Source organism: Muntiacus reevesi, chromosome 20 (genome assembly GCF_963930625.1).
Source record: "Muntiacus reevesi chromosome 20, mMunRee1.1, whole genome shotgun sequence".
In the NCBI taxonomy this organism is placed as follows: domain Eukaryota; kingdom Metazoa; phylum Chordata; class Mammalia; order Artiodactyla; family Cervidae; genus Muntiacus; species Muntiacus reevesi.
Window position 1 is genome coordinate 18479541 of NC_089268.1, and position 19685 is coordinate 18499225.

General features: G+C 57.3%; 1 protein-coding gene across 1 annotated transcript in view; it reads left to right on the top strand.

Annotated features, from left to right (window-relative positions):
- PTK7 (protein tyrosine kinase 7 (inactive)) overlaps positions 1-19685 on the top strand; it is a 63103-nt gene that overhangs the window by 33758 nt on the left and 9660 nt on the right. Inside the window, exons 2-17 of the mRNA XM_065913010.1 lie at positions 4960-5247; positions 5636-5738; positions 6104-6294; positions 6386-6536; positions 7912-8060; positions 8312-8578; positions 10403-10536; positions 10686-10821; positions 10933-11052; positions 12338-12487; positions 12587-12737; positions 12835-12962; positions 14332-14535; positions 15715-15870; positions 16601-16833; positions 18005-18085. Of these exons, the coding sequence (XP_065769082.1) occupies positions 4960-5247; positions 5636-5738; positions 6104-6294; positions 6386-6536; positions 7912-8060; positions 8312-8578; positions 10403-10536; positions 10686-10821; positions 10933-11052; positions 12338-12487; positions 12587-12737; positions 12835-12962; positions 14332-14535; positions 15715-15870; positions 16601-16833; positions 18005-18085 (2642 nt within the window). The remainder of the gene's footprint in view (positions 1-4959; positions 5248-5635; positions 5739-6103; positions 6295-6385; positions 6537-7911; positions 8061-8311; positions 8579-10402; positions 10537-10685; positions 10822-10932; positions 11053-12337; positions 12488-12586; positions 12738-12834; positions 12963-14331; positions 14536-15714; positions 15871-16600; positions 16834-18004; positions 18086-19685) is intronic.

A 19685-nucleotide genomic window follows, 5' to 3' on the forward strand; every position in this document is an offset into this window, starting at 1 on the left:
TACAGAGACTGATTCCTAAACCCCCTCCCACACAGTGACCCATGCCTATGAGCCATGGGCCCTGGGAGTAGCCTGGAGCATCTGAAAGTACATCAGTGAAACCTCTCAAATCCAAGGGTCTGGGTGCATTGGCCCCTCGGGAAGGAGGAGTGGGGTAGAGATCCTGGTACCCCTGGGGCCTCTCCTTTGGTACCCTTAGGGTTTCTGGATGGAGGGGATCTGTGGGCAGGGCTGTCCTCCTGTGGGTAAGGGGGCCTGGGGACTGCTCTCTTTCCTGGCATGGAGCCCTTGTGCCCCTTGGGTTGAGGGCTGCCTCTCCTGGCCTGTGTCGTGATGCTGTCGCCTCAGGTGGGGCACAGGAAGTTGGCAGACCTCTCCCTTGGGTTCATATGGCACAATATGAGCTTCCTTGGTTAGGGCTCTCTAGGTCCCCCCGGGAGGATGTCCCCCAGGGATGTGGGGTCTGGAGGCAGGGACCGAGTCTTGGGTGTGGAGGGGTCACAGTCGTGATCACACGCACCCCTGTGCAAGATGCCTGGGCCAGGGCCAGCCTGGGTCATGTTGGTGCCTCTGCCTGGTCCCAAGACAGCTGTGTGAAGGATGGCACTTCTTATTAGGAGGGAGAGAAGGTAGATGGAGTCCCCTGGTGTTAGGTTTGGTGGGTTCTAGGGTTTCCCGAGTGGCTCAGACAGTAAAGAATCTGCCTGCAATGCAGAAGACCCAGATTGGATCCCTGGGTCAGGAAGATCCCCTGGGGAGGGCACGGCAACCCACTCCAGTATTCTTGCCTGGAGAATCCCATGGAGAGAGGAGCCTGGCAGGCTACAGTCCTTAGGGTCGTACAGAGTCAGACACGACTGAAGCAACTGAGCACGCTCACAGGACCTCTAGAGTCCGGGGATGTCTTTTCGAGACCAGGAGGACTACCCCTGGAGATGGGTCATTGAGTGGCCCAGATGGATCCTTGGACCGAAGTAGCTGAAATTACTTCAGAGCAGAAAAACTTCCTGCTGCTCTCTGCTCTCCATAAAATCATGTTTACGCATATGTGTGCGCACTCATGCACACGTATACACACATGGGTCGACTGGGCCTGGGGCCCAGAGAGCAGCGAGGAGGGCAGGCACCAAACCAGACACTTGCTGGGGGGTGGGGAACCGGAGTTGGGCCACTGCCCACCCAGCCCTTTCTCGAGGGGCTGGGGCCAGGGCCCAGGCAGAGTGAGTGTCTGCATATAGATGGCTGTTGGGGAGCCAAGGAAATGGCTTGGAAAATGTCCTTATTGGGTATTTGCAGCTCCAGCTCCGTTGGGGTCGTGCCTGGTGTGGGCAGATGGCTCTGTCTGCCGGTTTTGTTGGTGGGGGGGCGGGGTGTTCTTGAGCCCGCCCTGTGCCCTCCGGGCGCTCTGGGCCATGCTAGGAGCTTTTCATTTATGAACCCACTTAGTCTCAAGCAGCCTGGGTGGTAAGAGTGGGATTCTCGTTTCATGGCAAGGGAGAGGGTCCAGAGAGGCCAGTGGAGGTGGTGTTGCTAGGGAGTCGAAGCTGCTCTGCTGAGCGGCTGCCTCAAGGGCCAGATATTTCCCTTCTACAGGTCTGGGTGTAGAAGGTGGGGTACACGGAGGGCCAGGCTGTGAAAGGGGGGCAGCTTTGGGAGGCCCAGGACTGGTGCGCTTCCCTCACGGACTTTCTCCAGACCGCAGCGCTGGGGCATCCTCAAGTCAGGGTTGTGCTTGGGACTGTACCACCTCGATCCCCCCAAAGCCTTCCTCCTGTCGTTCAGCCGAAGACTTCGAAGAGCTCCTACTTCCCAGCCCCTCCTTGGTCTGCCCGTTTCCCCCTAGACAAAAGACCAGACCAGTGCCTCCTGCAGACGGTGAGACGGCCGGACTGGGCGCCCCTTGCAGTGTCTTCTCGGTGAAGTGGGTGTCGAGGCTCCGGGCCGGTCTCCAGTGTGGGGAGCCTGGTGGCTGGGATGTGGGCTCAGAGCAGGGGCCAGGGTCTTAGAGGAGGCCTGGTGGCTGCCCTCCCTGCCTTCTGTAACATCTGAAGCCTGCCCCCGCCAAGCAGTAACCAGGACCTGCTGTGAGCTGACGTCAGGGCACAGGGCCCCTCGGGGCCAGCTTTGATGTTCCCCAGGCCCTGTCGAGGGGGCGCGGGGGGCTCTGAGTGGCAGTCTGGGAATGCAGTATCTCACCACAGCTCCGCCAGCACCAGGAGGGGACAGGATGCTGGAGGGAGGCTGAACTGGGGTCCCTCTGAGTCATGCCATCTCCTCTCCCAACTCGGGTTTCTGTGGCAAGGGGTCTGTGCTTCCTGCAACCTCGAAGCCCCTTTCCTTCCACCCTGCCCCCGAACCCCTCACCTGATGATCCGTTCAGAACTCCCTGCAGTGGCGGCTGCTTCCCATCTGGGGTCTGGGTGGGCATTGGGCCTCGCATGGGGGGAGCTTTATAACATCCCTAGAACTTGCATCTTTGGGCAGGAAGCGTGATGATGGTTAGGATGATGGTAGCTGTCTGCTGAGTGGGCTCATCCAAGGCATTGCACAAGAAATTGCTGCATTTGCGAGTCACGAGAGGGTGAGAGAAAGCTGGGGTTCCCACTGTGTTCCTTGCACAAGGTCAGGCGCACTGAGTGTGGATCTGACTCAGACCCTTATAACTAACCGCCTGTGGGTGGGCGAGCCTCTGGGTCCCCACTGTGTCTGGAGAGGCCGAGTGGGGGAGTGGGGGTCGTCTACACCTGGAGGCAGATAAACTCTCTTTGTCTCTGATGAGCGTCTGTAGTTCTGGGTTGAAGGTTCCCAGATTTGAATGAGTCATGTGCAGAGGCCCGCTGGGGCCTCTGCCTGAGGCTGCCCATCTGTGTCAGGAGTGGGTGTCGGGAAGTGTTCCGGATGCTTCTGTGCCTGCCAACTCTCGGCCCGCACTCCTTTGAGGTTCCCTCCATTCAGCCAGTGTTCACTGAGCACCTTTGTGAGCCTGGTGTTATCTGCGGGAGGTGTGTCTCTCTCTGTACCTGGCTGCAGGGCGTGAGACCCATTCTGGGCTCAACTATTTCCAGGACTGGTTTTGAGTTCTTTGGCGGGGCTGGGAAGAGTGTGGTGTGGGTATGGAGTCGGGCTCCTTGGGTCACGGTCCCAGCTCTGCCACAAATGAGCTATTTGATCTTGACAAATCCCTTCATCTCTCTGGACCTCAGTTGACTCAACCAGCTTGCTTAGGGAGGGCAGGGACCGCACTCCGGTGCAGTGTTTGGAAGCGAGTGGGGGTGTTTGGGTTGTGAGGGTGACTGGGGGCAGCTTTGCTGACTGGCACAGTGGATGGGATAGCCCAGCGTGGTGGAGAATTATCCCATCCAGTGAGCCAGCAGGAACCTGCTGAGAAGTATTGGGGGAGCGCCCAGCCCCTTTCAGCGCCGTGTGTCTTGCATGCTGGTCCCTTTAGGGTGTTGGGAGATGGCCCAGCATCAGGGGCAGCCCCTCCTCTGGACCTAGCCCTGGGTCTTGATGGGCTTGTCTTGATGCTCACTTTTTTTTTTTTTTTTTTTTTAATTTATTTGGCTGTTCTGGGTCTTAGCTGAGGCAGGCGGGATCCATTTCCCTGACCAGAGATGGAACCCAGGCCCTCCAGATTGGGAGGGCAGAGTCCCAAGGACCTCCTGGGAAGTCTCCTTGACACTGACTTTATGAGGAGACTGGTTCTTGTGGCTTAAAGAACCACACCCCCTGCCGTGCCCAGGGGCTTGGAAGGGAGCTCCAGTGGTTTGGGAAGGGGCAGGCAGGACCCCATTAGTCTCTCCCTTCCTGCCCTTGCCGGGCCCGGTTTGGCCAGAGGCAGAGCCTGCTTCTTCACGTAGCAGCCCCAGGCGGCCTGGTTCCCCTCCCTGGAGGGGCGGCACATCCTGCCCTGTGCCATCACCCACCCTTCCCCGCCCCCGCAGTGGGTGTTCCGGGCCCCGAAGCTCCAGGCCCCAGCTGGGCGCCCACGCAGGCCAGGAACAAAGCCCCGTGTGTTATTCCTGTGCGGCAACCGTGCCACCTGCCCGGCCCTGCCCTCCGCCTCCTTCGCCCATCTGCTGCTCTGCCCAGGCCCTTCACCCGCCCCTTTGTCTGGTTCCACCTTTGGTTGCAGGGCCCCTTTCTATGTGGCTGCTGGCCCCGGCCAGAGCTGGAGGGGGAAACCTGGGACCACTTTGCTCACCTCTCAGTTAGTCCAGAGGAGCCAGCCTTGGACACAGATGGACCCCTGGGATTGGAGAGTAGGAGGTGGGGTGGCCCCGGCTTGTCATGGGGAATAACACCAGATCCAGAGAATACTGACTTCTCCTGTGATGGGACGAGTTCTCCCAGAGACGCCCCTGGGGAATGGTGGACTGCGGAGCGTCTGTGGGTGGGATTCAGAGCCCCCGCTTCTGACCTGTGGCCACCTCTGATGCTGGACCCTCAGCGGATGTGTGAGAGCCAGTAATCCTGAGAAGCTCTTTGGATCATGATTTAGCTCTGCTCTGTGACCTGGGTTCTGAAGATGGCAGGGAGGGTTGCTTGTTAATGTTCCCCACTCCTCGGTCTGGCATCTCCTGTGATCTGATTCCATAGCTCCGAACTCTTTTTCCTCTTGGGAGAGTCCTGTGTGGCATTAACCCCCTCCCTCCTCCAGCCTTTGGGGCTCCCTCCCACTTCAGCATTCTAGAGACACCGACTGCCCACATCATTCATGAGTTTTGCCTTTGTCCTGTGTCCCCCCCCAGACCAGCCCCCTGGAGGGTACTGCGTCTTTGTTTCCCTCGGAGTACCCAGCACAGTGTAAACGTTCCTCAGTAAACAGTTGGGGGTCTCATGATCCTTCTCACTTGCACTTGTTGGACGCCTCCTGTGTACAGGGCGATGGGCGGCCCGCATTCGGACCGTGGCTGTAGCTCCCCACTACCCCGTCTTTCCCATGTTCCCCACCCGCAGATGCCCAGGCGGCCGTTGTCTTCATCAAGGAGCCGTCCTCCCAGGATGCGCTGCAGGGGCGCCGGGCGCTGCTCCGCTGTGAGGTTGAGGCCCCGGGCCCAGTGCATGTGTTCTGGCTGCTGGATGGGGTCCCTGTCCAGGACACCGAGCGGCGCTTCACCCAGGGCAGCAGCCTGAGCTTTGCGGCTGTGGACCGGCTGCAGGACTCGGGAGCCTTCCAGTGCGTGGCTCGGGATGAGGTCACCGGAGAAGAGGCCCGCAGCGCCAATGCCTCCTTCAACATCAAATGTGAGAGCCGGAGGGCTGTGTCTGCCCCCGCGAGACCCTCAGTTCCTGAACCCTGTGGGGGGACCCCCTCCTTTGCCGCAGCGCCTCCCATCTCCAGTTGAACGGGGCAGGGAGAATGCAACTGAGGTCAGCTCTCTGCATGTATGGATAGGAGGAAGTTGAAAGTTTTCATTTTTCCGAGGGTTATTTTTTTTCCCCTTCAAGTCTTGGACCCGGTGATCTGCTGGATAGTTTTGCAAATGGCAGGAGCCAGGAGGCAGGGTGGCCCCGTGTCGCTTGGCCCCGGAGCCTCCAGGTTCCGGCCTTTCCTGCTTGTCTTCCTTTCCCTCTGTGCTCCCTCCCTTGCTCTGCCCCGCGCCTCACACTGCAACCTTGGCCTCCGCTCCAGGGCTCGAGACCGGTCCCGTGGTCCTGAAGCATCCGGCCTCGGAAGCTGCGATCCAGCCCCTGACCCAGGTCACGCTGCGTTGTCACATCGACGGGCACCCTCGGTAAGGAGACTTTGGGGAAGGGAGGGAAAGGGTGATTATTCTTGACTGGCAGACCTGTCTCCCCCAACTAGGGGCTCTGCCACCACCCTGCCCACATGCTGCTCCACCCTGGGCCCTGGTCACTGGAGAAGGGGCAGCCTTGTGCCGTGGAGCGATCCTGGGAGCTGGGAAATCTAGGATCTCCGCCAGATTCTGCCCCCAGGGTGGTGTGCCTCCGTGCAAGTCACGGTCCCTCTCCAGGCCTCAGTTTCCCCATGTGTAAACTGAGGGGTCTAGCCCTGACTCTGGGTTTGCACCCTTCCTACCGGCCACTTGAGAACACCCCCTCCCCCACCCCCGCCGCTGACCCGCTCGGGCCCCCGCAGGCCCACCTACCAGTGGTTCCGAGATGGGAGCGCCCTCTCTGACGGTCAGAGCAACCACACGGTCAGCAGCAAGGAGCGAAACCTGACCCTCCGGCCGGCCGGCCCTGAGCACAGCGGCGTCTACTCCTGCTGTGCCCATAATGCCTTTGGCCAGGCCTGCAGCAGCCAGAACTTCACCTTGAGCATCGCTGGTGAGCCCAGGGGTCGGGGGTGGGGAGCTGGGGACGGGGAAGGGGTCTGCCCACCTCGCCTGCTCACGTGTCCATGCCTCCCCCACCCCAGATGAGAGCTTTGCCAGGGTGGTCCTGGCACCCCAGGATGTGGTGGTGGCAAGGAATGAGGAGGCCATGTTCCACTGTCAGTTCTCAGCCCAGCCGCCCCCGAGCCTGCAGTGGGTCTTTGAGGATGAGACCGCCATCACTAACCGCAGCCGGTAAGACGTTAAAAGTTGTGTGTGCATGCATGCTCAGTCGTGTCCAACTCTGCGACACTGTGGACTGTAGCCCGCCAGGCTCCTCTGTCTGTGGAATTTTCCAGGCAAGAATACTGGAGTGGGTTGCCGAACTCTCCTCCAGGGGATCTTCCGAACCCAGGGTTTGAACCCACATCTCTTATGTTTCCTGCACTGGCAGGTGGATTCTTTATAGGTTGTTCTTTAAAGGATCTTAAAGAACCTCTAAAAGGGAGTGAGGTTCTTACCACAGGTATCCTAGATCTGTGTGTGGAATAACCTCAGCTTTCCAGCAGGTGGCAGTAGAATGTCTTCCTGTTACAAAGTGAGCCCAACAAAGGGACCTGTCTGTCTCCAGAAGGTCCTCTTTTCCCAGTTCCCGCAGACACGCTGTGTGAGCGCGCGGTGACTCATGCCTCCCTCACTTCTACCCACATGGGTCTTTTGGGATGGGGGTCAGTGGAGGGACACGGGGAACCTGGGTGATCACATTGTAGACAAGAAGGTCCCACAAGGTAAAGACACCTTACACACACACACACACACACACACACACACACACACACACACACACACACACACACACACACACACACACAGAGTTACTTTTTGGAAGGAGCAAACATTTAGGTCCCAGGTGGTAAAGACACCTTACACACACACACACACACACACACACACACACACACACACAGTTACTTTTTGGAAGGAGCAAACATTTAGGTACACCTTACACACACACACACACACACACACACACACACACACTTTTTGGAAGAAGCAAACATGTCCAGAAGTTGCTGGGAGGTGTCAGGCCCCCCACAGGGACACTTCTGTCCTCATCCAGGCCCTAGAGAGCAGAGAGCGCCTTGGTGGTGCCAGGCGTGGCTGTGGTCCTTGGAGGTGTGGCTCCCCAGGCTGGGGGCGGGGATCCCACTCGGCTGCAGCCCTGAGGACGTCACCTGTGGTCTGTCTGGTACAGCTGAGGGGCTTCCGATGCTGGAGCTTCTGCTCTACCAGCAGGCTTATCTCGACTCCCTGGGAAGGTGGCCCCCGTCTCCACAGGTGCACGTCGACTCCTTGATTCCCTCTCACTCACACCGCTGCTGCCTGGCTGCCCCAAAGCCGCGTCTCTTGTAGTTAAAATACACACTCCCCACATACATGAACAAATGCATGCACACCATGCACGCACATGCACACACATGCACGGTGTGTTGGCTTCCTTTTCTCTGCCCTGTTCCTGGCCGATTCTTTCCTGCGTAGCTGGCCTGCACAGGACGGGGTTCCACTGGCTCCCTTCTGGAGCGAGGCCCCTGGGCCACCCCTTGCCAACATCAGTCTCTCCCCTCCGCAGCCCCCCGCACCTCCGCAGAGCCACGGTGTTTGCCAACGGGTCCCTGCAGCTGACCCAGGTCCGGCCACGCAATGCGGGGGTCTATCGCTGCATAGGCCAGGGCCAGAGGGGCCCTCCCGTCGTCCTGGAGGCCACGCTCCACCTGGCAGGTGAGTCCGAGGGTCTGGGGTGCCGAGGTGGGGGCTGCCTTCAGCGTTGTCGGCCATGTAGAGGTTTAGGTTCCTGTTTCCTATTCAGAGCAGCTTGGAGGGCAGAGGGAGGAAGAAGATGCCTGGGATTGGAAGAGGAGGTGCTGAGGGTCCTGGGGAGGGCTTGTGCTGGGAGCGGGGAAGCACGCTATGGAGAACATCAGGTGTCCTGGACCCCGTGGTAACCCAGCTGTCTGCTCCCGTCCCCACAGAGATCGAAGACATGCCACCATTTGAGCCACGGGTGTTTACGGCCGGCAGCGAGGAGCGTGTGGCCTGCCCACCCCCCCAGGGTCTGCCGGAGCCCAGTGTGTGGTGGGAGCACGCAGGAGCCCGGCTGCCTGCCCACGGCAGGGTCTACCAGCAGGGCCGCGAGCTGGTGTTTGCCAGCACTGCCGAGAGCGATGCTGGTGTCTACACCTGCCACGCGGCCAACCTGGCCGGGCAGCGGCGACAGGATGTCAACATCACTGTGGCCAGTAAGCACCTGTGCCCTGAAGGGCGAGGAGGGGAGGAGCCCAGGTCCCAGGGAGTCTTGGGCTCTGGCTGTGATGATGCTCAGAGTTACCCCTGGAGCTCTCCTGAGGTCCCCCTTCAGCTCGAGCCCTGCTGGCTTGGGAACCATTCCTCTGCTGGACGGTGATATTGGAGTGGAGGGTGGTGAGCCAGACACAGAGGTTGGGGTGACAGCCCTCCCTGAAAGTGGTCCTCTGGCTGCAGCGGACAGGGCACGGGAGCGGGAGTCTAGAGACCCGGGTCGCTCTGTCCACAGTCCACAAGGTGGCCATGATAGAGAGTCATCTGCTTTGCTAGGGCTCAGTTTCCTCATCTATTAAAATAGAGCTGATAACGCATTACCTCCCTTACGGGATGGTCAGAAAGATCAGTGAAGCACATAAAAAAGACTTTTCTTTTCCTTATTGGGAAGGTGATATGGACAGTTATAGGTTGTAATCACTTTATTTGTTGTTATACTCGCTAAATCTCTACAAAGAACTGACTTTCCAGTGAGTCACAACCACGACCTGGAGAAGGTGTAGCATTGTGCCGTGGAGTGATCCTGGGAGCTGGGAAATCTAGAATCTCAGCCAGATTCCGCTTTGAAACCTGTAACGTCACATCATAAAGAGATGCAGGGGACGGGAGGACTGTTTACAGGGTTCTTTGTACATAGTCTGCTCCACCAAGTCGGAGGATGAGAAGTCCTTGCAGGGACTGAGCCTCAGCACAACATTTTCAAAAGATGACTCTGGGTGTTCCGAGAAGACTAGACTGTTAGGGACAAGACTCTAAACAGGAAAGCAGTTAATAGATGACCGTAATTATCTTGGGGAGATATTGAAGGGACTTGAGCAGAGGTGATAGCGGTGGAGGCAAGAGGTGGTGAGGTTCAGACACATTTTATTTCTTAAAAAATTATTTATTTGGCTGTACTGGGTCACAGTTGTGACATGCTAGATATTCAGTCTCTGTTGTGGCATGTGGGATATAGTTCCCTGATCAGGGGTTGAACTTGGGCCCCCTGCATTGGGAGCATGGAGTCTTAGCTGCTGGACCACCAGGGAAGTCCTGGGATACATTTTAGAGCTGAGGTAAATGGGGTTTGTGTAGAACGAATGTGATTGGGTGGGGTGGTAGGGAAAGCCGTAGAGAGAGAAGTCAGCTAAATTTTTGGCCTATACAATTGGCTGGATAGCAGTGCTGTTTACCGAGAGGAAACTATGATGAGCGGGTTTGGGGAGAAATTAAGCATTGTCTTTTGCCTGAAGTGCCTGTTAGATATCCAGCTGGAGACGCCAATAGGATTTGCAGGTCTGAGGTTCATGGGGAAGGTCAGGAGCCAGGCTCTAGGTTTGGGACTCATCTACTTGGATAGTATTGAAGCCCATGAACTGGCCATTGTTCCAGGGAGTATTTAGCCAAAACAGAACAGAAATTCAAGGACAGAGCCTTGGAGGGTTCTGGTATAAGAAAGCAAGGATTCTGGAACCATGCAGACCAGAGTTTTCAATCCTCTATCATGCATTAGAAATCATTATTTCTTTGAACCGCTGTTTTCTTATCTGTAAAATGGATATAGAAATGCATACCTCAGGGGTTTGTTGTGGCCCTGAACCAAGATAATGTTAGGAAGGTTCTCGTACCTGGGCCTTCACTAAGGGGTCATGCAGTTATCACTGGAGCAGATAGGGTTTCTAAACTCAGGGCCTGGGGGAGGTGGGTAATTAGAATTTCCTAGGATTGGATCCATGGGGTCTGGGGACTTGTTGATCAACTTTCTGTTTCCTCCTTGTCCCTCTAAGCGGTGCCCACGTGGCTGGAGAAGCCCCAGGACAGCCAGCTGGAGGAGGGCAAGCCAGGCTATTTGCATTGCCTGACTCAGGCCACACCCAAACCCACAGTTTTCTGGTACAGAAACCAGATGCTCATCTCCGAGGTGAGGATGAGGGTTGCTGCTGGGCGGCTGGGGGCCCTGGAGTCCTCTGTGCTCAGCTCCCCGGTGCACTTTCCCCCGAGGCAGCCCCAGGGAGAGGCTGGTGGGGGGCAGGTGGAGACCCGCTCCCGGGCATGTCTCCTGTGCTGCAGGACTCGCGGTTCGAGGTCTTCAAGAATGGGACCCTGCGGATCAACAGCGTGGAGGTGTACGACGGGACCTGGTACCGCTGCGTGAGCAGTACGCCAGCCGGCAGCATCGAGGCCCAGGCCCGCGTCCAAGTGCTGGGTGAGCTGGCGCCCGGCCCGGCGGGCAGGAGGGGACCGGGGAGGGAACCACGGGGTCCAGGATCTTCAGGCCTGCCGCCTCAACCCCTCCCCTCTCCCGTTCCTGATACAGAAAAGCTCAAGTTCACACCACCACCGCGGCCACAGCAGTGCATGGAGTTCGACAAGGAGGCCACGGTGCCCTGCTCGGCCACGGGCCGAGAGAAGCCCACTATTAAGTGGGTCCGGGCAGGTGAGTACCCTGTGGGCGTGGGGTGGGGGGTGGGCAGACGGTCCACCGGGCAGACGTGTGCCTGTCTCAGGCACAGCTGAGTGCCTGGTACTGCGGGACAGACAAGAAAGGTAGGGGCCGCTTTATAGTCCAGTTAGAAGAAAGCCAGACACAAAAGAGGTCAGGTTATAGCATTAGACAATGCATAGGATCATTCAAGGCACCAAGTGATTGGATTGGTCCAGACAGGGCCGTAAAGTCCTCCCTTTCCAAAACAGTCATCCTTTCCAACATAAAAGTAATCCTTTAGAAAACTTTGGGAAAAAATAATGCATAATCCCACCATCAGTCATCTCTGGGTGTGTACCATTTTCTATGTACATCTTTTTGTTTTTACATAGCAGTTTTATTGTACATCTAATTTTCACTTACTATACTTCCATGACTAAGTCATGCTTACTGTAGAAATGGACAATGCCGATAACTGTATGTAATTTTATCTTTTTTTTTGCTTAACATTATCAAGCATTTCCCCATGTTTTTATACATAAACATTGGACCATTGGTTTTGATGATTACCATAATATTCTAATAGTTGGATTCACTGTAATTTACTTAAGTATTCACTAAATGTCTGACATTTGGGTTGTTAGCCATCCTCCCTCCCTTTCTCCTTCCCTCTCACTGTTTCTCTCACTCTGTCTTTTTTTTTATTGCTGCAATAAACATCTTTATGGTGAGGTTTTTTCTGGATTTGGGTTTATTTCCTTTGGGAAAGATTCCCAGAAATGGAATAATTATGTATAAAAGGGTAGGCACATTTTTACAACGCTTGATGTGAATGGCCAAATTGTTTTTTAAAGGGCTTTTACGTTCCCATTAATAGTGAGAGTTAGAGAGTGAGGTTATCGATTCTGAGAAGCAAGTGGGCCCTCTCTGCTCAGGTGCCTGGGGGAGCATTCTGTGGGGGATGAGGCTCAAAATGGGCAGGACAGTGGCAAAGAGCAGGACTGTTTCCTAGGAGTAGGGAGTGACAGGCAGTGATGGTGAGAACAGGGCAAATTCCACGCCATTCCAGTTTGGTGAAAGTGGAGAGTTATACAGGGCAATAGAAGGAGGCAAGGTTGGAAAATCAGAAAAAGAGTGAGTAACAGGGACTCCCGACCCCTGGTTCAGGAGTTTGGACCTTGTCTATGGGTAGGCTGGAGCAATGGCATGCTTTCAAGTGGAGGTGAGTGACTGAAGGTATTGCTGACTGCCATGGGACTCTGGTCCAGCCCATCATTCCCCCGTATTTCCCCTGCAGATGGGAGCAGCCTCCCAGAGTGGGTGACAGACAATGCCGGGACCTTGCACTTCTCCCGGGTGACCCGTGACGATGCTGGCAACTACACCTGCATCGCCTCCAACGGGCTGCAGGGGCAGATCCGCGCCCACGTCCAGCTCACCGTGGCAGGTGCGACCGTGCCGGGCGCGGGGGCCGGGGCCGCGGCCTGCACCCCACCAGCCCCATTGCTCACTGATCCCTGCCCCTGGTCGGGCTCTTCCCATCCAGTGTTCATCACCTTCAAGGTGGAGCCGGAGCGCACGACCGTGTACCAGGGCCACACAGCCCTGCTGCGGTGCGAGGCCCAGGGGGACCCCAAGCCGCTCATTCAGTGGAAGGGCAAGGATCGCATATTGGACCCCACCAAGCTGGGACCCAGGTAGGCTGTCTCCTCCTCCCCACCCCGCTGCCTCCCCTGCAGCTCAGGCTCCCGGGAGCCGGCCAGGTGGGCAACGCCGGGGCTTCTCTCCCGGCAGGATGCACATCTTCCAGAACGGCTCCCTGGTGATCCATGACGTGGCCCCCGAGGACTCGGGCCGCTACACCTGCATCGCAGGCAACAGCTGCAACATCAAGCACACGGAGGCCCCCCTCTACGTCGTGGGTATGGGGCCCGCAGGGCTGTCTTGCATGGGAAGTGGGGGGCCCGATTTCTTTCTCATCCTTGTTCTCATTAGCCCCGTACTGCGAAAGGCACTGGAACCGGTTTTTGCGACGGGGGCGGGGATTCAGCAACGGGGGCGGGGATTCAGCAACGGGGGCGGGGATTCAGCAACGGGGGCGGGGATTCAGCGGGGTCCACTCCTCGGGGCCACCACACAGTCAGTCTCAGGTTCCTTGCCCTGACCTGGGCTGTTATTAACATCCTCCACAGCTGGGGTGTGTGAGCCTGTGGCAGTGGGGGGTGCTTTTGTCTTTAGATGTTTCCTCCCAGGTGTGTCCTCGTGGTCCTGGGTGGGTGGGGAGAGGGTGAGGCCAGGCTGCAGCAGCACGCGGTTCCTTTGCCCTGGAGACCCAGAGGGTGAAGGGTGAAAGGCCTGAGTAGGGCCTGGGACTTGGGGTTTGGGCCTGCCTGACCTCTCCTGATGCCTAGCTCTTCTAGGTGGTATTTCCTCTTTTTTTTTTTTTTTTTCTGTTAAGATGGGAGTGGTTTGAACAAGAGGCTTTCAAACTTTTTTGGTTCAGCTGCAGAACAGATTTTCTAAATTTTTTTTTTTTTTTTTCCTACTTTATCTGGCTGTGCCAAGTCTTAGTTGCAGCATGTGGGACCGAGTTCCATGACCACGATGGGAACCTGGGCCTCCTGCATTTGAGAGTGCAGAGTCTTAGCCCCTGAACCACCAGGGAAGTCCCAGAACTGGTTTTTTAGACAGGGTTTTCCGTGGAACTTTAAATGGATAAAGTGAAGTGGTGGCCTCTTGGTTGAAGCCTCTGGGTGTGTGTGCGAACTGGGGGATCCTGCATGGCCTCCCGCCTTGGGCCTTTCTCCCGCCTGGCACCTCTTTCTCCATGGCATCCAAGGCCACTGAAAGCCTATAGACTAGACGATTCCTTCTGGAAAAGTGTTTCTTGAACCTGTTCTGTGCCGGGTGATGGCTGGGGTTCTAAACCAGAAGTTCCCATGTGCAGCTCAAGATTTCAAGTCACTAAGGAAGCTTGTTAAGTATGGTGTGGATTTGTGATGGGGCTGACTGTGGTGTGCTTCTGATGCGTGTTCCGGGCTTGTGTCTGGGTGCAGAACCAGTCTGGAAACCACTCAAATCCTGCAGAGCTCCCTCTGGCCTCATGGGCCCCCAGGAACTGGCCCTTGTTGAAGCCAGTGATGGGGGTGACCCTCCCCGGGCGCTCCGGCTTGGTCAGAGCATCAAGTACTCCGGGAGGCTGTTGAATGTGTGCAGTGGAGAGCGGCGGTAGGGCAGTGGGGTGGATTTGCTCTAGTGGCCCCTGCCCACACCTGTCTGTGTGTGTCTCAGACAAGCCGGTGCTGGAGGAATCCGAGGGCCCGGGCAGCCCTCCCCCCTACAAGATGATCCAGACCATCGGGCTGTCGGTGGGCGCCGCTGTGGCTTACATCATCGCCGTGCTAGGCCTCATGTTCTACTGCAAGAAGCGCTGCAAGGCCAAGCGGCTTCAGAAGCAGCCGGAGGGCGAGGAGCCAGAGATGGAGTGCCTCAACGGTGAGGGGCCCTGGAGGAGGGAGGCGGTGCCTCGCGCAGGTGCTGAGCGCCCTCCCGTGGCCGTGGAGGAAAGTGCAGCAGTTGGAGCCAAAGCAGAGCCGCACCCACCCCCTTCCCCCGCTCAAGCCCCGCCCCCAGCTTGGCCGATTCCCAGGGCCTCCGCTTCTGGGCAGCCTGGCTCAAGTCTTCCTCTTGGATTCTCCGGCTAGCTTCCTGTGTTTCCGTGCCTTTTCCCTGCAGTTCTAAACCACAGGCGTATTTTCAGTATAGGGCTTCCCTGGTAGCTCAGCTGGTAAAAGAATCCACGGGCAATGCAGGAGACCCCGGTTTGATTTCTGGGTTGGGAAGATCCCCTGGAGAAGGGATAGGCTACCTGCTCCAATATTCTTGGGCTTCCCTGGTGGCTCACCTGATAAAGAATCCGCCTGTAATGCGGGAGACCTGGGTTCGAACCCTGGGTTGGGAAGATACCCTGGAAAAGGGAACGGCTACCCACTCCAGTATTCTGGCCTGGAGAATTCCATGGACTATATAGTCCATGGGGTTACCAAGAGTCGGACACAGCTGAGCGATTTTCACTTCCAGCCCCCACCCCTCCACCCGCCCCCTGGAGTTGGCTGATTCCCAGGGCCTCCACTTCTGAGCAACCTGGCTCCTATGCGTTAGTGTTTCTTTGCAGAGCTTGTCTCTCCCTCAGCTAGTCTTGAGTTTCCCGGGGTGGGGTGGGGGGCTCTGTCTGCCTGTTTCCTTCCTCCTGCTCTTCCTCTCCTCCACTGGGAGCCCCCTAGGGACACGGCTGGGTCTCCCCTCTCACTTTAGGGGTTCAGGAGCAGGACTGGGGTTTCTCTTGTTGTGATTGTCCCTTTGTGCCTGTTTAGAGCTTTGTGTCTAGGAGACCCTAGAGAAGCAAAAACCCTTATGTCACCAGGCTGTCCAGGGACCAGTGACTCAGCTGAGACTTGTGCTGTCTCTTTTCAAAGGTTGTCAATAAGTGGTCAGACCCTAAGGGGTGCTGGGCTCCCTCACCCCAGCCCCTTCGGTTCATTGACCGGATTGTGTGTGGACTTTGTGTAGATCGCTAGGATTGGACCCCTTTGGAAGTAGGAGATTGTGGGAAAGAATTGGCATTCCCCATGGTGGCTAGTCTCATCCTCACTCTCCCTCGCCCCCTCTTGCCAGGCGGGCCTCTGCAGAATGGACAGCCCTCGGCCGAGATCCAGGAGGAGGTGGCCTTGACCAGCTTGGGCTCCGGCTCCGCCGCCACCAGCAAGCGCCACAGCACGAGTGACAAGCTGCACTTCCCGCGGGCCAGCCTGCAGCCCATCACCACGCTGGGTGTGTTGCCATGGGCGCCATCACCCCCTACTTAACTACAGGCTCCAGGTCTGTCTTCAGGCTGCACCAGGGGCTGGTGCCTCTGGAGCCCCTGAAGCCCAGAACTTCAGAAACGGAGGGAGCATCAGGGTGACCTGGCCCAGTGGGTCCCCTGTGTGCCCGTTGTCCACACCCCACCCCTGAGATTTTTGTCATTCCTGTGTATTATTCACTTGATGTTTTCTTTAGATTGACTTTCTCTCACCTTTAAAAAAAATTGAGCTCTGTTGACTCAATGGACATGAGTCTGAGCAAACTCTGGGAGATAGTAAAGGACAGGGAAGCCTGGAGTACTGCAGTCCATGAGGTCGCAAAGAGCCAGACACGAATGAGTGACTGAACAGAAACAACAGGCTTAGTTGTAGGAAAAACTGTGAGAAGTTACGGATCTGTGTTTTATGAGTATAGGTTAAAGTATAGAAGTAAGACGTGTTAATGGTGAATCACTTAAAATTCTCATGCAGACCACCTTCTAGAAAATACTGTTAATCTGACCTCTTTATTTCACTGTTAGAGACTGCCAATCCCAGGGCAGAGGGGGAAGTGGTTCGCTCAGAGTTACACGCAGGGCCGGGGCCACTGCCCGGTCTAGCTGGGCAGGAGCAGAGAGATGCCCCCGCGTGTGACCCCGGCCAGGTGCCTCCCAGGTCAGGGGCATCCTCGGCTGGCTGACTCAGTCCTGTGCCCACAGGCAAGAGCGAGTTTGGGGAGGTGTTCCTGGCGAAGGCGCAGGGCTTGGAGGAAGGATTGCCTGAGACCCTGGTGCTCGTGAAGAGCCTGCAGAGCCGGGACGAGCAGCAGCAGCTGGACTTCCGGAGGGAGTTCGAGATGTTTGGGAAGCTGAACCACGCCAACGTGGTGCGGCTGCTGGGGCTGTGCCGCGAGGCTGAGCCCCATTACATGGTGCTGGAGTACGTGGACCTGGTACGCTGCTGGGCGCCCTGGCAGTCCCGGGCGGGGGCAGTGCCCTGACCTGGGGGGTGGAGGGCACCGCTGGGAGCCTGCTGTCGCCACCGTGAGATGTTCAGCCTCCTGTTCCCCCAATTCCGACCTCGCCTTTCCTTAACCCTCACCCCGTTTCCCATCTGCTGGCCCCCTGTCTGGGGTTTGCTTCCAGTTTTCTTCCAGCTTCTTCCTCAGCCCAATGGCATGGATGCCTTCCAGGCCCTTTTCCCTGACTCTGGTTTTCTTTGCTTTGTCATTTTTCACTCTCCCCAGGGCCTGTCAGCTCTTGAGAATAAACATAAGGAGAACCTGGCTTTCCTTCTTTCCCTGCAGCCAGTGCCCCTGGAGGGACAGGGTTCGCTTAGCCACCGGCCTTCTCTTTCTCCCCGCTGGTGCTGCCCAGCCCTGCCCCTCACTCTTCAGTCCTGGGCTCATTGGGTCTAGTCCCCTGGGTCCTCAAAAACGGCTGTGTGGCAGACTGTCCGGCTCGGGTGCAGGAAGGGCGAGGCGTGACCCTCGTCCCTCCATGAACAAGGGCTTACGAGCGCTCTGTGCGTGTTTCTGCTGCGAGGGTCCTGTCTTTGTTATGTCTGGAGGACGAGGCTTTCCTGTCTGGGGTCTGTGAAGACCGCAGGTCAGGGGCTGTTTTCCTCTTGGCGCTCTCAGGACAGGGGCGTCCTCTCCTGCCCGTCTGGGGGCTACCCCCAGGGCAGCAATGAATGTCCTTCTCCCTTTCTGACCGGGAGCTTCTAGGACAGCAGTCCCCAACCCCCGGGATCTGATGCTTGATGATCTGAGGTGGAGCTGATGTAACCGTGGTAGAAAGAAAGTGCATGATAAACGTAATGTGCTTGAATCCATCTGAAACCATCCCCTCCCAGTCTGTGGGAAAACTTGTCTTCCACGAAACTGGTCCCTTGTGCCAAAAAGCCTGGGGACCGCTGTTCTAGGAGACGCTTCCTATAAGTTTTAGTTGCCACTGGACTCTCCCCATGGTGGGGGGGGGTCTGGGCTGAGGGTCGGGCATTCAGGTCGGGGGTCCTCCACCCTCTCCTCCCGGCCAGGCACCCTGTGAGCACCCGCTGAGTTGGGTTTTGGGGGGACACTTCCTGGGCTGTGATCTGACAGAGATGCTGGGTTTTTTGCTCAGGGAGACCTTAAACAGTTCCTGAGGATTTCCAAGAGCAAGGATGAGAAGTTGAAGTCGCAGCCCCTCAGCACAAAGCAGAAGGTGAGGGTGGTGGGGGTGGAGTGGGGAGTCGGGAGCCGGGCAGCCCTCTAGCAGGCGCCCTTATCGGGCGCTGCCCGCGGGCCAGGCCCCCGGGTGAGCACTCGGGGATCACGGCGATCCTCCGGGACGGCGACACTTCCCTGCGGTGGGTAAAGACACCGAGGCTGAGACGGGTTAAGTGAAGCGCCGCCCTTGGCCCCGGGCCGTTGGAGCAGGACGCCTGCAGAGGGCGCTGAGCTGAAGGGGCAGCCGGCAGCCCCGGCATCTCGGGGCGGCGGGTCTGGGCGCGGCCCTGAGTGTGTTCCCTCATCCCCCGGGGGTGTGGACGGGCTGCCAGGGTTTCACCGCCTGTGGTTTTCACGCTTTTGCTCTCACTCGGGCTGTGGGCTGCCCAGCCTTTCCTTCCGGTTCTCCTCCTGCCTCTGGCACAGAGCCCTGGCCGGGGCCCCGTGGAGACACAGACCTGGGCTGAAACAGTGAAGAAGGGAGCGCTTCCTACGACTCCCGTCCACCTCGGACCAGCTCCCCCTGCCCCCGCCTCCTCCCCTCCCCTTCCCCCTCCCTGCTTCCATGTGACCAGGTATCCTGTGTCCACGGTGACAGTGATGTCACCACATAAGCAAGCAAAGCTCAGGGCAGGGAGGCAGACTGCTGGGCCTCCTTTCCGGGTGACTGTTCCTGGCCTGGAGGCTGACCCTGGTCGCGGCAAGGTGTGGCTGGTTGATCAGGCAGGGGGGTGGGGGGATCCCTGGCTGCCCTCCATCTCTCTGCAGGAGCAGCTCTGTGACCTTCAGGCTGACCTTTTTCCATCACAGGTGAATTTGCTGAGGCCCAGACAAGGCCAGTGAGCTGGCCTCCTGACGTGATGCCCCTGCCTCCGTCTCTGAGAAGCCACAGGACAGTTTGCAGTGGCTGGAGATGGGAAACTGCAGGACAGGATGGCTCTCGCCAGCTGGGTGGGATGTCAGGACCCCAGAGCTCACAAACCAGAGCATGCAGGGAACCAATGAATCATCACTGGGCCAGTCACGGTGCTCAGGGCCCTTGGGGATCCAAAATTGAGACCACGGGACGTCCTTGGGCATAAGGATCTGGGGGGAGAGCTTGGGTAAATGAGTGCAGCACATGCTTTACAGACTTCAGATAAGATACGAAAAGTCAGCAAGAGACAAAGAGTGTCATAAGAGACGTAAGAGACCTTGAAGGTGTCTGTGTCCTTTAGGTGGACAGACTGTGTGAACAAAGAAAGCCATTCAAATTCAAGTCTTCAGGATAAGAAGTAGGTGAGTGGTGGGAGAAGAGGAGCCTAGGTATGTTGTTGTGGCTGAGACAGGGGCGTAGGCAAGGGACAGGAAGTCAGTTATTTCCTTCACGTGACCCGAGGGACTCTGGCTGAAATCATCACCACCTCTGCTGAAGATCTCTTGCACACTTTGTTGCCCGAGCGTCTTGAACTTGATGGGGAAACTTCAATAAGTTGGTTTCCACACTCTCTGAGGACAGTGTTCTGCATTGAATGGTGGGGGAAGGACGAAAAACTGTAAATTTCTGGATCATACCTCAGACTTAGGGCAGAATCTTTGCAAGTGGGATCTGAAGA